The sequence below is a fragment of the Gorilla gorilla genome, chromosome 8, assembly GCF_029281585.2.
Source record: "Gorilla gorilla gorilla isolate KB3781 chromosome 8, NHGRI_mGorGor1-v2.1_pri, whole genome shotgun sequence".
NCBI classification, from domain to species: Eukaryota; Metazoa; Chordata; class Mammalia; order Primates; family Hominidae; genus Gorilla; species Gorilla gorilla.
In genome coordinates, this window is record NC_073232.2 from 9,199,413 (window position 1) to 9,214,909 (window position 15,497).

Consider the following 15,497-nt stretch of genomic DNA (forward strand, 5'->3'; position numbering starts at 1 on the left):
CCCCTGCAGCCGCCCCAAGCACACCCAGGAGCCCTGCAGGTTTGCGTTCACCAGGTGCCAGCAGGTCCCACGATGCTGCATTTCTTACGAGCTCCTGGAGGATGCAGATGGTCCTGGTCAGAGGCCGCATTCTGAATATCAGGAGCCATGGGGCAACGCTTCTGCGATTGAGGAAGGGGCATTTCTGGGGTGGGCAGAAGAAAGGTCTTTGGCTGAGCTGGAGCATCCGCCTCCATCAGCGTTTTCCAGCAACTGTACTATCCACCGCCTTCCCTTCCCACAGCTGACCATGGCTTTGGAAAATGCTCTGAAACTTTCTTTTCAGAAGAGTTGACTCCCAACTCCACACTTAGGGGAAGTCAAGCCCACTTCTCAGAATTCAGAGAAGGCATAAAAAAGAATTCATTTCTAAAGGCCCTTTAGAAGTAACTTCAGGTCTGACAGCGGCCAGCTAATTTCTGGTCGCCTTCCAGGAATCTTCTGACTGCAAAAAAAAAAGCGTTTACCACCTGAACACAAACCCAGTTACAGATAGAAAAACACCGTCATTTAAATCGAATATAAGCATCTGGCCCCTGCCCATCATAATGGAGTAACACAAAAATCTATTTTCAAAAGGAAACTAATTATTGACCAAAACATGAATGGGGAGACCTCAGGGTGATACAGCTCTTGCCTGGATGGAATTTGTAATCAAGAGGATGAGACAGGATTGTAACTTGTGCCAATGTGAAAGGGTTTGCTCAGGTATCATTGATTTTGCTTAAATGCATGGGTAATTTCCAAAGTTCTTTGGAGCTGAATTTCACAATGTAATTTAGTGCAGCTCCTGGTGAGCCCACCTTGACTTATCTCACAGTACAATGCAGTGACGTGGCCACAATGCTGGGCAAGAGAAGCCAATGTCAACAGCCCAGGAGTGGCTGGGTCCTTACCAGGCTCCCAGGCATGCTTCATGGTGGGCCCTGGGCTGGGAGGAACAGCACCTTTGCCTGGTCCATGAGTATCTGGGTCAAACTCTCCTGTGGACACAGAAGGCCATGGCGACAGGCATTCCCAGGAAAAGAAAAGGGCAGCAGCTGAAATCGTCAGGTTGAGAAGGCAGTCATCCTTGCTCAGTCAACTCTAATCCCACTCCCCCCTCCTCAGCTTCAGGGTGAACCTCTCCTAAGCTGTGTCTTTGGTATCTGATGGGCATTAGGTGCTGGTGAAAAAGCTGGAGGGTCCTTTGGGATAGTACAGAAGCCCAATCTAGCCTTGTATTCAATATCTAGGCACTCTCACCCCTGAAGTTCTACGTTTCCAGATTTCTGAAAACATGGGAAAGCATGTGTGTGATGTCTGAGGTCCCCCTCAGCCTCTGGTGTAGGGTTAGGAGGGCTCTAAAGGGTGGCAGCTCCAGTGTCCCAGTGGGACCTGAAGTTGGTCCCTTCCCTTCCCAGCTCCCATCCATGGTTTAGCCCAATCCCTTCCGTACCTAAGAGTACTGCACATGGATGCTCCATGCAGAGCCTCTGCTCCACTCCCAGGAAATGGGATCTGCACAGTTGGGGCTGAATAGCTGTCTGTTAAAGAACAGACCTATGAAACAAGCATTCTGACATCATTTCCTACAGAAGCACATTTTTAAATAGCTCAGATTCTTGTCCCAGTACTGGAGCCTAGGTGTTGCTGGGGTTCCTGGGATGAAAAGGTCCCTAAAGGCGGGGTTCTCCTACAGTTTAGCTCAGAGCAGAGACACCAGGATGCACTGTCGTGGGGGTTATCTCTTCAGTGAGGCCAGGCTTGTGGCTCAGGATATTCCATGCATTCTAAAAAATTAGGACCCCTTTCCCTCCACTCTGTTCTATCCCAGACCTGCAGCAGCTGAAGAGTGGCCAGGCCCATCCCTGGACATCCACTTGGACCTGGCTACTTCTACACCTCCTGAAAAAGGGATAGCTCCCTGGGGCCCCCTGGGAGGGGCACACGCACTTCCAGGTGCTTCTCACACACTCTCCTGGAATAGGGCTGCAAAATATGTTTTCTCCCCAACTATGCTGTGTCAGCAAACTTCCTAAGGTTCTCAACCTTTCTGCCTCCTGCACCCTCCCTCCCCAGTAGGGCTTCTAAGAAACACACCTGGGATCCTCATCTGAGTGAGCCAGCTGGTTTGTAGAAGTCATTTGCTACACGTCTTTGTAGTAGGTGTAGTTAAAAAACTCAGGCCAGGCACGGCGGCTCATGCCTGTAATCGCAGCACTTTGGGAGGCCAAGGCGTGCAGATCACGAGGTTGAGAGATCAACACTATCCTGGCCAACTTGGTGAAACCCCATCTCTACTAAAAATACAAAAATTAGCTGGGTGTGGTGGCAGGCATCTGTAGTCCCAGCTACTCGGAGGCTGAGGCAGAAAAGTCACTTGAACCTGGGAGGCGGAGGTTGCAGTGAGCCAAGATCGCGCCACTGCATTCCAGCCACGTAACAGAGCAAGAGTCTGTCTCAAAAAAATAAGAAATAAAAAACTCAAGTCTCAGAGGCAGTGACAGAAGCCCTTTCTATTTCTACCTATTTCTGCCTTGAATGCCAGTTCTAGATGGGGCTGAACTTGCTACCGCGCCATAGAGCTCAGGCACAAACTCACTGTGCCCACGAAAGTCCGAGTCCCGTTTGGAGATGGGGTAAAGACAGGCGTGTGACCTGGGGAGTGCAGAGCAGAAACACCACTGGACCCCTAGAGCAAGCTGGGCAGGCCCATATTCCCAACACCCCATGATGCCCTCATTGCAGAATGACAAGCCACGTTAGCACTGGGGCCAACCCACATCACTTGCTAAGGTATCAGCTTGGTCTTGCCTGTTTTGTTCATAGAATTAACATAACAGACCAACAAACAGCAAGAGCTACAACTGAGAGTATGCACTAGACTTGAGCCTGCAATATGTTTTGCCAGAGGGACGTGACAATGGCACCAGCCGACATTCTCATTCTACAAAGAAAACCCAGGGATTACAGGAGAGGTTGTATAGGATCTCAGCATGACTTTCTAGAATCTGGTAGAAAGAAATGTTGAGTATGTCAGTAAGGATCAGGAATTGCAAGTTCTACTAAGACAAGTCAGAGCTGAGCATCGCAGCAAATGCGGCAGTTAGGAAATGACCCCTTGTGCTAAGCAACCTCTCCACAGAAGCAGTGTGACTGTTTCTGTCCAGGTGGACAGACCACTGTGAGTGCACTGAGATGTTTCGTGGAGGATTCACAAAACAAAACGAGGACTGGCCAGCCAACAAAACTACTCTTGGTTCCATCCTAAGAACCCAGCCTTGCGCGAGGGGCCATGGAGAATGCAGAACTCAACTTCACAGTAGCAAATCCTACACTCACCCACCAGCGCTGGAACACTCACACACCGGCGCTGGAACGCACGCATGCACGGCCCAAAGAAGGCCCCACGGGAGCAGTTCTCCTGATTACCTGGTTTGTACTTGACCGGTCACGGTGAGGGCTGCCATCTGAGAAGCGGGAGCCTGTGAAGAAGCATCTCTCCCTCGCTATCTTCTGCTTCATCCGATGCAGCCCTGCAGGTCTCACACCAGCCGTTCACTTTCACACACCCAAAGCCTCATTCTCAGTCAGCGTGGGATTGTCCTGAAGGAAAGTTTGGGGTCAGGGGAGGCAAGTGAAATTCGAACACAAGGGCACTCGGATTACACCTGGTGCTGTGTGTGAAGATTTTAGTTCCATTGATTTTTTTTTTTTTTTTTTTTTTTGAGATAGGGTCTTGCTCTGTCGCCCAGGCTGGAGTGCAGTGGCGTGATCTCGGCTCACTGCAAGCTCCACCTCCCGGGTTCATGCCATTCTCCTGCCTCAGCCTCCCGAGTAGCTGGGACTACAGGCACCCGCCACCATGCCCAGCTATTTTTTTTTTTTTTTTTGTATTTTTAGTAGAGACGGGGTTTCACTGTGTTAGCCAGGATGGTCTCGATCTCCTGACCTCATGATCCGCCCAACTCGGTCTCCCAAATTGCTGGGATTACAGGCATGAGCCACGGTGCCCTGTCCTAGCTCCATTGATTTTTCTTGTGAATAAACACTTATCTTCATGGAACCACTAGTCTGAAGGCCAGTTGATCTGCTACTGCTTTCCCAAAGACAAAGCCATAAGAATTCCCAGATCTTGGGCAACAGATGCAGCTTTTGGGTGTCAAATGGATAAAGACAACTTGGGGTGGAACAGTCAAGTACTCCTACTTCCTGACACGCAAAGGTTCCCTACCATACGCTGATAGAAAGCATTTGCACACAGGACTCACGCTGTTTGTCCCCAAATTACCAATAATCTGTACACTTGCAGCAAAATGTGAACAAATATATTTAGATATATTTAAAAGAATTAAAAAAAACATTTCACAAAACATTTGTTGCCATAGGAATTATTTTTAGCAATAAATGCCCACATCAAAATTTAAACATTGTTCAAAGTATGATTATCTGTACTAAGTAATGCAACAAATTATGTAAACAGAGTCAGATACATTTCCCTGTAGGAGTCACTTCCTTCCTGGGATTAAAGCTGTCCCAGACATCTTTCCAGGGGACCAATTAAGAAACTGCTATTTTCAGAGCAACAAAAATAAAAGCTTTTATTTGTTCATTTGAATATAAAACAGGCGTTATCACAGATGTACAAAGCGTACTGGTGGTTTAACATACAAGAAGGTTGCTGTCCTTTGCACATAAAAATTTTGTTTGAAACTGTGGCTGGTTGAGTACATGAATTTCTCTAACCAGTCACCACACTCTGAAATAACGCTGCTAACATTCAACTGATAAAAGGGACCATCTCCCTTGGGTAAAGTGTCAAGCAGGATTAAATATATATAATAAACAAGCACCATGAGGAATCTGCTCCTGTTTGATTAGGTCTGTGTTTATATGTTCACTGTGTACCCTCTTTTTGTGCAAGTTGATTACACGGTTTTGTCTGACTTCAAAAGCACAAGGTCACAAGACAAACATTTTTTACATTCTCATGAATGATTTATCTACAGTACAATTTCGAATACAGAATGACCCTTCTTTATTGCTGAAACTGGTGGTACTGTCTCCTTTCCTTTTTCTTGCACAACCAAATTTCGATCTCAGTCCACCAACTCTTTTGAGCCTAAACTCTAACTAATCAGAGTTGACAGGATGCAGAAGAGGCTGCTGCTAACTGCCCTCACAACTGCACTGCAGCGTCCACACTCCTTGAACGTAGAGTTGATCTGGTGACAGTTGAAATTATGTTTGAAGTGACATCTACATTTGTTTTGCTTCCTGACTTCAGCTGGACCTCAAAGCTGTCCTGCACACTGCAGCTAATGTTTCATAGTCAGTGTCTGGCCTGAAGCCACAAACCTACTTCCCTTTCAACAAGGTGGGTGGGTGTAGGAAAATGTCTTTTTTTCCCCCCGATGTGTGGTGGTTCCCCCCTTAGGAAGCAGAGACTAGGAATGTGTATCTGAAGCATGTGGAGAAATATTCACACACAGCAATGAGGTCAAACAATATTTCAAGAATCAAATGGTTTGTGGAGATGGAAGGATGCACCACATATGCAGACAAATTTTTTTAAATGTGCCACTTTTTTTTTTTTTTTTATAACAACAATCAGCCTTGGATCTCAGAAGTCAAACAAAACTCTTTTAGCAAAAGGCTTACTGCTGACTGCATACAGCAAAGGCAGACAAAGACGCTGCCCACAACATAATGAAAGATCATGTAAATTTTGCCCAGCATCAATCTTAGTCATGCATATCTAGCACCGAGAGCCACTGCAGGGTCACACTGCGGCAGTTATACAACACATCTTTCTCGGAGTGCAGATGCTCCTTCTTGGTTGGACACCGTGGGCCAATTCAATTTAGAAGTGCACAGGTGAGCTCTGAGAAGGTGTGGCCAGGAGCTGCCAGGGCAGAAACTGGGGCGCACTCGTCCACAGGCGGCAAACGACGCAGCTGGAGGACTTCTTGCTTCAGCCGGAGCTCTGGCATGAACCCCCGGGGAACTGTGCTCACTGAGCAAGGGAGCCCCAGAGGCTCACACAGAGCGGGCTGGGTCTTGAGACGAGGGGACGATCACCGATGTGAGTTCCGGACACTTTGTCCACTCCACATTGGCCATCAGAGGGGGAATCAATGCAACCCAGTGCAAATGACCACAGAATCGCATTCCTTTTCGTAGCAAGGACCAAAAAAAGATGACATTAACAAAAATGATGAAAAACATTGTGCAATGAATTCTTGCAGCTAAGAAAACAGTGCTATTTGCCAACCTAAAGCCCCTCAGTATCATCAGCACACGCTGGCATAAACACATTCACTGTTGTCCCACAGCAAAGAAAAAAATAGTGCACATTGAGCTTTGAATTCTTTCGCCATCCTTGAGATGGCAATAATTTCACTTGCTGGTCTCTGGTTCTAGAAGAAACTTTTAGACAGGGCTCCTGCGGTCTGTGACTGCTGGCAACAGCAGAGTGTATGTGAGTACGGGGGGCACACCATGCAAGTGACAAGTTCTGCATCTTAAACTTTAAAATCTCCTTTGTTCATTAGTGAATTTATATTTCATATATATATATTTGTTGTGATACTATCCACGCAAGATAATACAACACTTTTTTATATTAGCAAACATTACAAGACTTTAATATTCTTGAATGTTTTTCTCTTTTATAGTTCTAAAGAGATCAAAATAAATTAAACGTTTTGTACATAATTACATATTGAGGAAGTTAACTTATTTTATCTTTTTAGTTTAGTACAAAGATATTTGCAAGATAATTGCCGAAATACACCTTATTTATAATTTCTTCTCATTCTATACTAACTTCGAAGGCCATATATCAGCCTTTGTTTCTTCAGCACATTTCTGACAAAGAAAGCTGCTATTATCTAATTGGAAGGTGCTATTTGGAAGGTTTTCTCGTACCTCAAACTTTCCTAAAAGGATGAGATCTAGCAATGGCTTAAATTAGTAACAGATCCATGTCATTAAGATTTCATGACACATTAAAACAGAGAAAACAATTCTTTGTCACACTACATAAATTGTTTAAAAGAACCCATCTGGAGGGCAGGATATTTTTTTAATTGCTATTTCGGCTTAACAAAATACCACATTTACGAAGAAAGCACTTATTATCCAATAATTAAAAAAGAAAGAAAAGAAAAGAAAGTTTTTGAAATGGGCTTTTCCAACAAACTGAAGGCAGTAATCCAAAGTCCTTCTGAGCGAAATTCAGTGGTAAATTCACATTTCACCCCCATGCCAATCGTGGCTGCTGTGAGAAGTCCTCTTCCTCCTCCTCTTCCTCCTCCACTCTCACCACAAATGGCTGCATTCTGGTGAGTGTTGCCCTGTGTCTGCACGCTTCAGTGGACACGGAGAACAATGTCTACATCTCTAGAAAAGTCCATGGAAGCCAAGAGACGAGACTACATGTTGTAGGCCACATAGATGGGGTCTAGCTGGTCTGCCAAAAACCCGTCTCGCAGGTGCATGCGCTGCTTCTCCCCGCGGGAGTTGATGGGGATGACGCCGATGTCCACCACGACCACCACTCCGACGATCAGGTAGTGCTCCTCCAGGACCACGTTGGTCACCAAGGGAACCAGGTCCAAGGCTTCTTGTTCCGACCCATCCAGCTCAACCACAACCACCAACAAGTTTGTCCAGGTAAACACAGCACTAAAAGACAGAAAAGAAAGCCATCATTATATGTTTATTAGTGCTTTATTTAATAGCCGTGGTTTCAAAGTTCCACTTGGCTCTCTCTGACCTGCCTGAGCACTCCCGACAGTCTCCTCCGGCCTCTCCACGTCCTCCGTCTGCCGCCCACTAATCGTTCCCCATACAGACTTCCTGGCGACAGCACCTGTCGGTGTTTCCTACCAGCCTTCTCTCTCGGTGGCTTCTGCGAGTGTTTCACCATCTTCCTGAGTTCCCATTTCTAGCACAGCATCACTCCACCTGGCCAGCGGAGTCTGTGTTCCAGTGCTGCCTCTTTGCTGCTGCCTGGAGGACCAATGCCCTCACTGCACAGTGCAGTGCGCCATCAGCCTCTACCCTCAAGGCAGCCCTGTGCCTCCTGCTTCCAGACCCCCAGCTCTGCTGCTGAGGGCCGTGCGTGCGGAGGCCGAGGGCAGGGGTGCCTACTCCTTTCTGTCTGTGTGGTGCCCCCAAGTCCAGCTCTGCTGCTGAGGGCCGTGCGTGTGGACGCCGAGGGCATGGGTGCCTACTCCTGTCTGTGCGCCCGAGTCCAGCTCTGCTGCTGAGGGCCGTGCGTGTGGACGCCGAGGGCATGGGTGCCTACTCCTCTCTGTCTGTGCACCCGAGTCCAGCTCTGCTGCTGAGGGCCGTGCGTGCGGAGGCCAAGGGCATGGGTGCCTACTCCTCTGTCTGTGCGGTGCGCCTGAGTGGGGGTGTGTTTCCCAGTCCTGGGGCTTGGGCTCAGCATGGAACCTGGTCAGCCTGCGTTAGGGAGGTGAATGCCGGCGGACGCTCCAGGAGGGCTGGATATGGGGGCTTCTCCTGGCGTGCCTGTGCCATTGCAAGGATGGGGACACACCTGGGCTGGCCCTTGGGTCCGGAGGATAAGAAACACATGGAGAAGAGCCACCAGTCCTGTGCCCAGCTGAGCTGGTTGCCCCAGCTGAGCCAGCCCCTCGAACGCAGATGTGGGGACATTGTAACAACTCTGTCTAAAGCACTGAGCGTGGGCTGGCTGCCATACAGCTGTGGCTAACCCATGTGCAGGGAAAAGTCTTCTGGAATATGGAAGATTCACTCAGAAATGTTTTATCTGGGATCGAGTCATCTTTCAGCAGGACAGGCACCAGAGGATTAAGTCTGCCCAACTGGCAGAAGCAAAAACCCGGTGCTTTACATTTTAAAGGATATAGGTCTGGCTTTTGGAACTAACTGTTTAAGGGCCCTGATAGTCACAGAGCCTGGTACTTGAGGTCTGCTTGGCTGAGGAGGCCAGAAGGTTCCCGGGCAGAGCAGGCTGGATGGAGACCAGGCTCCAGGGCTGCTCGTATCTGCTCTCATGCACTTGACAAACATGTTCTATCCCAGCTTGAGGCAGGAGATATTTTGGGAAACTCACTATTGTTCTAAGTGGGAGAGTAAGTCAACTAGGAAAAAAACGCATATTTTATTCAGTATGGCCAACCTATGTTAAATTGAAAGGGAAAATTGGATAATTTTCCTGGAAATTCTCAACAGTTCTCCTGGATTTTGCTTTGTGACTGCCGCATGCCTATGGAGCATGCTAAGCTGTTTCCCAGAAGACGTGCTGGCGCTTAATTCCTGTCATACTGCTCCTGGTGATGTTAAAATGTTGCTCTACATGGCCCATGTGAGCCCACATTGTCAATCTGTCATATCACAGATATAGACGTCTCAGGCGCATTTGGTATACTTTTATTACGGCATTTGAAATGTATGGAATAGTCCTAGAGTATCCAAATCTGCTTGGCTCTCCGGAGGAATCAGCTTGGCTCTCTGGAGGAACAGAACTGGCTGAGGGTGTGCTTGCTCCACTATCTCCTCTGCCAGGGACCTATGGGGTGGTGCCAGTGACTCTCAGAGCTTTTACAGGAGCTGTGCACGCTATTTAATGCTGAGAACAACTGATGAGAAATGAGAAAGTTTGTTTGGCTTGCATTTGGCAACATGGAGAGTCCCATTCTGCAACGCTGGGTGTCACAGCCGCATTTCTCAGCATGGAGCAGCCGACGGTGGCCGCAAGGGGCAGTGCAGGGAGGCTGGGAGAGGGAAGGTGGAGCAAAGCAGTTTGTACCTGGATCATCTCAAACATTCAAAAGTCCACTCAAAGGACACTGTGTGGGCAAGGGGCATGTGAGCCTCTGACCCGGTGAGGGACAGATCCAGTTTGGGGGTCACGTGGCGGGTAACAGCAGCGACATTTGTTACAGAATAAGCACCACGGTCTAGAAGCCCACAGAGGGCACCAGCGAGGCCCTCCATGCACACCTTTCAGCGGGAAACCAGACAGAAAATGCTTGAGGGAGGTCACACAAGCCAATTAAAATTGTTTTCTTAAAAATACAAAAACGCAAGGCTGTAACTGATATTCGTAGCTATTTAGATGGAAAATAAGGTAGGCCCTGGCCGAGTTTCTGGGCCAAAGTCTTCTTAGAGTTTCTGTCTTCTCTGTATACTCAAGGAGAGAAGTGTCAAGGAAATCAACAATCTGAGGACTTTTGAGAGTAGGGGCTTAGCCAACTTGAGCCACACGAACATGGACAGGTATGCAGACTTGATCTTGTAAATTCTGCCAAGGCCTTAGTGTTCAAATTCAGCAAATGGCAGTAAGTACCAGCCTTTATTGCATCTCAGCTAGCTAAGAGGAGGAAGGAACAATCTCAGAACCCATCCTTTCAACCCAAAGGAGCTGTTCATGAGAGTGCAGAACATACCTCCCTCAGGGTTTCTGACCTGACACTGAGACCAGTTTCACCAGGTGCCCCTCAGTTAGCACCCCGTCTGTTATCAAGGGAATGAACAAGTCTAAAGCCAACGGTGTTGAGTCACTTTTCCTCCTAACTGCAAATCTAAAGGCACTGAACAAGCCTGTAAAACTCCCCGGCCCTGGCCGTCTTAACTTATGGCACTCCAGCATCCAATCCACTCCCACACCTCAGAAGAACCTACTGCTGAATCTCCGGCAGCACCATTGACATACTCAGCACTTCACAACAGATTAAATGGGCCAGAGAGAAAGACAAAGTCCCAGCCTCAGAATCCTCACCTGGGCCCAGAGCAGAGTCTGCCCCCAGGCGGCAGGTGCGATGCACACACCTTGTCACTGTCAGCCTTAACTCAAGCAATTCTTCCTTTGGAAGTCTCTTCTGGGGTCTGGACAAACGCTGCCTCTCCTTCTCACTAAAGTTTTCCCATGTCTCATGTTACTTCCAGTTCCCAAGTCAACAGTCATAAAAGTATTTTCTGTGCCTACATATGTGTGAGGTTTGTTTTCTTCCTATATCATGATTTTGTAAATTAAAAACCAAACAATTTGGCTTCCTGGAAAACGTTGTCAAGTAGTTTTCATGGCAATAGAAGTCTATCGTTTTCAGGTAATATATAGTACATTAACTCTACATGTGGCGTGTTCTTTTGTTGCTTTAACCCCAAAAGATAAAGGTTTATAGTCAAATGTTGAATCGCACCCCCTTCCCTACCTTAACAAAACTCTCCTCCACCGCCGTGCTCTCCACATTCTCAATGCTTCACAAACTCTGCTCCTGATTTGGGTACAAGCTGCAAGCTCACGACTTACCATTCCGTAACGCTTTTATGGGCTCTGATGACCGAGGTCTCAATGTCGATTGGGTGGTACCGCATGCCCCGCAGCTCCATGGCTTCGTCCAGTGCCCCTACCACGTAGAGGGCATCATGGCGCTCTGCGGAGGAATGACAGCCTGTGTAAGCTTCCCCATAATGCCGCTCAAGCCGTTTTCCTTCTTTTCTTAAAAAAAGATTAAAAACGACCCCCAAGTGAGACAGGGATGCAAAGGAAGAGGCTCATGGATCCACGGACGGTTTGTTTCCTTTTGTCACGGAGCTCCTTGGCAAGTGCCCGGCTCGTGTGTCAGTGCCCCACAGGCTGGCTGCAAAGCCGCCATGCGCCCTCTACACTTGTGCTTTGGGAGAAGATCTTTCCTGGCTCAGCTTCGATACCCAGTCAACTGCCTGACTGCATGTTCATCGGGAGCAACTGAGGGGCGAAGTCGGCACCCAGTGGTCTGAGTTCCGTGGACCCATCGGCTGAGGCCTCGTCTGCCCAAGATCACACAGGATACAGTGCAGCCACAGTCAGACCAGCTCTGTGACTCTATCCCACACATGCTTCTCTGTGCTACTAATTCTGTGTATAAGTGCGAAGAAAGCATAGCTCTTGCTCTTGTTCATGAACATTTCCTTAGCTCAGAGAGCCAGGAAATTTATTTCTATCCTTCTTGCAAACCTCAGAATAATGACAAGGACAACAAGTGGTCAGGTCCTATCTTTCCTTAATAAGGAAATATGCCCTAAATTTTTATAAGGTAGTAAGCATATTAGGGAAAATTTGAAAGGCATGATTGACATATAAAATAACATCAGAGATAAGTATTTTCTAATTTAAATCAGACAAAGAAAGATGGAGACATTGACTCGGCCTCTGCCCCCTACAGCAGCTTTGCCTCTTCTCCTGTGGCAGGGACACGTCCTTCAGGGTATCTCTGCTTCCAGGACTCAGCGGGACGTGGCTTTCCTGGCCTTTCTCTGGGATTATATATTGCCACCAGCTTTTGCAGCTTCCAGGAACCTCAAGCAGTAGCCTCAAACTAGTCTATAATTTCCCACAATGCAAATGTCATGCCAGGATATTTCTGTATGATTCCTAAACGTAGCCTGTTGGGCCAGACCATCGTAGGTTTGTTAGAGAGGTATGTAAGGAAGCCTTACTGATGTCTGGTAACTCATCTCCCTGGGGTTTTGGTGAGTCAAGATCTCACCAGGAACCTCAACTGCCACTGTTGTGAAACAGCCAAGTCCTACCTCTATTTTTAGCAGAACTAAGGAGGTGAGAAAGGATTCTGGAATAAGCAAAAAATTAACTATGCAAGTACACTTTTACACCTCCGCGTCATGAAATACCCCTGGCTTCACCCTGCTCTCCTCTGATGGGGCAAAGGCAATGCTGTCCACCTGGCTGCTCCACACCAGGCACCAGCATCAGCAGCACCAGGCCCTACACTCTGATGAACGCAGGGGTAGAGACAGCTGGCCATCAGGGCCCGAGAGCCTCGCGGCCTCCTCTTCCCTGACAGGGGCAGACCCAGTCCTAGAAGCAGCAGCATGCACGTTCCTGCAGCCACTGGGACAGCTTCTGTCTCAGATGGACCCCGTGGGAGCAGGCAGCCTTCAGGCTTGCTGAGGAGACTCTGTGGTCTGAGACTCTGAGCACTTTGCTGTGGGCGACACTGCAGCCCGTGTTCAGCAGCCATGCCCCTCTCCGGTTTTCAGTCACCTCTTGGTTCTCAGGACAGGACAGGGTATGTGATGCACAGCTCAGCTTGTTGGACACGTTTGCATTTTGCTTTCCTCTTGCTCGTAAACTCGGTTCTTTTCACACTGGGTTGTAGCTAGCACATGTGCCCTCCTGGGTTTGGCTGCTGTAAACCTTGGGAAAGGCTTCTGTATCTACGGGAGCCTAACCTCTCTGCCCATCTGTGTGGGGGACCAGCCAGCCTGGACTCTCACCTCCATTTGCATCTGTGAGCTCAGTTCTCCGCAGGAACCCCAAGTAGCCTGTGCGTGCCCAGATGGTCTGGGTGTCTCCAAAACTTAGTCTTGAGTTGAAGTGATCTGACTGGAGGGATTCGTCTCCGTAAATAGTGAAATAACCACTGGCATTGTGGGCACTGTGAACCCAAATCTGCAAACGGAGGGAAATGTCACTGTGGATGACATTACTTTATCTCCAGGGAAATAAGGCTACAACTACTTTGACAATTCAGTACATTATATTCAGTGATAGTAAACGTTTCCTTGGACTGAATAACCAAGATGATGTTAATCTCATTCGGGTTTCTCGAGAGACACACAGAGGATACTGAAATAAAGGCAGTCTACCAAGTTTGTGGCCAAGCAACCAGCCAAGGCATCCCTATGGGGAACTGTACTAAAGCAGATTAGTTGAAGATTTAACAAATAGCTTTTAAAAATATACACATCAAATGAACAAAGTCACACTAGATTCCTTATACTTTAACGAATGATTGTTTCTAAAGAGCAAGAACAATGCTGAAAAGCTTTGAGATTTCTTTTCTCATTTCACCTGGTTAGCTAATACTTTTGGACATATATTGCAATGAAACAACACACAGAAAAACAAAACCTAAGGGATGAAGGCACATAACACCAAAAACCGGAAACAAAAATGCCTGATGTCTGACATTTGGGGAAATAGGTAAGCAAAGACTGATATGGTGAGTCAAAGCGATAGCCATGTGGATTACGTAGAACCATGGACAGTGCTGGATAAAAGCAAAACCAGTGAAGTTCCACAGATGCCCACGCAGCTGTGCCCACACAGCAAGGGTAAGGAGAGGCAGGGCCTTGTAGACTCTGGAGTGTTTGCTGTGGAGACATTCTGGGCTTGGCTACTTCCATTATTTTACTGACAATGAAAAGGGGTCAAGTTCCAGGAAGTCAGAAACTGGTTTAGTACTGCGCCCACGTCCCCAGAGCAGTGCCTCACATATGGCAGGCACTCACTGCCTGCTCAACAAATGAAAAAGTGAAACTGAGAGAGACAGTGCACCATCAGATCAGGGAAATGACAGCCGTCCTCTGCTCCCTAACACAAATTCTCATTAAGGCAACTGAATATTACTCAGCCATAAAAAACAAGGAAATGCTGCCATTTGCAACAGCATGGATGAACCTGGAAGACGTTGTGCTGAGTGAGAAGCCAGAATGGAGAAGGACAAATACTGCACCACCTCACTCATGTGGAATCTAAAAAGCTGAGTTCATAGAAGCGGAGGGTAAACGGTGGTTACCGGGGGCTTCAGAGTGGCAAGGGGGAGATGACGGGCAAGGGTGCAAACTCTCAGAGGGCAAACAGGTTATGGGGAGAAAATGTAGTGCGGTGACTACAGTTAATAATACTGTATCACTTAATTGAAATTTGATAACAGAATAGATCCTAAATGTTCTCATCACACACACACAATGTGAGGTGATGGATAATAGAACTCGGTCGTGGTGACTGTTTCATAATATGTATATACATCAAAGCATCACAGTGCATTCCTTAATTTATATAACTTTCTCAATTAACCTCATAAAGCGGAAAAAACACACATTCTGAATAAGAAAGTCACCCTGGAAATTTCGCCAGTTCTGGCCACCCTCAGGGGGAAGAGAATTCTGACCCTGGCCCAGCATACGTCTCGGGCAGCACCTGTGAGGACCCCTCCAGGTGCCGGAGAAGCAGGCTCTGCTTCCAGCTTTGTTTCTAGGAACACATTTAAAGGAAACTCCTAAGTGAGAGCTGCAAAGAATTTTATCTCCGCAGTTCTGATCTTTCATGTATGTGATTGACAGAGGTCAAGTGAGGGGCCAAAAAAAAAAAAACAAGGCCCAAGAAGCAAAGCAAGCTGGGACGTGAGAACTGGTGAGGGCTTGCTCATTGGTCAGGTGTTCACCCATGTACGTGTAGAAACGTGCTCTTGCATGTGCTGGGGATGCGGCCGGGGCTGAGGAGGAGGAGGGCTGGTGCTGTTTATAAGATGCCAGTTCTTAGCACGTCTCCCACATGTGCTGCTGGGAGCCATTCAGGAAGGGGGGCGCCTCATGAGACAGGACAGGCGATAAGGGGAGTGAGGGTGTCCTTGGCTGGACATGGGGCTTTGTCCAACGGCACGGCATGGCACGGCAGGCCTGGGGTAACCGGA

The 15,497-nt window shown here is 47.8% G+C and overlaps 1 protein-coding gene across 4 annotated transcripts in view; it reads right to left on the reverse strand.

The window, feature by feature from the left end:
• Positions 1-4,595: 4,595 nt before the first annotated feature.
• The window catches only part of DIP2C (disco interacting protein 2 homolog C), a 419,803-nt gene continuing 408,901 nt past the window's right edge, over positions 4,596-15,497 (reverse strand). For all 4 annotated transcript variants that reach the window (XM_055353740.2, XM_055353742.2, XM_055353743.2 and 1 more), the window contains 3 exons: positions 13,297-13,471; positions 11,330-11,453; positions 4,596-7,710 (listed from right to left, as the gene is read on the reverse strand). In XM_055353740.2, coding sequence (XP_055209715.1) covers positions 7,458-7,710; positions 11,330-11,453; positions 13,297-13,471 — 552 coding nt within the window. In that variant the 3' untranslated portion in view covers positions 4,596-7,457. The remainder of the gene's footprint in view (positions 7,711-11,329; positions 11,454-13,296; positions 13,472-15,497) is intronic.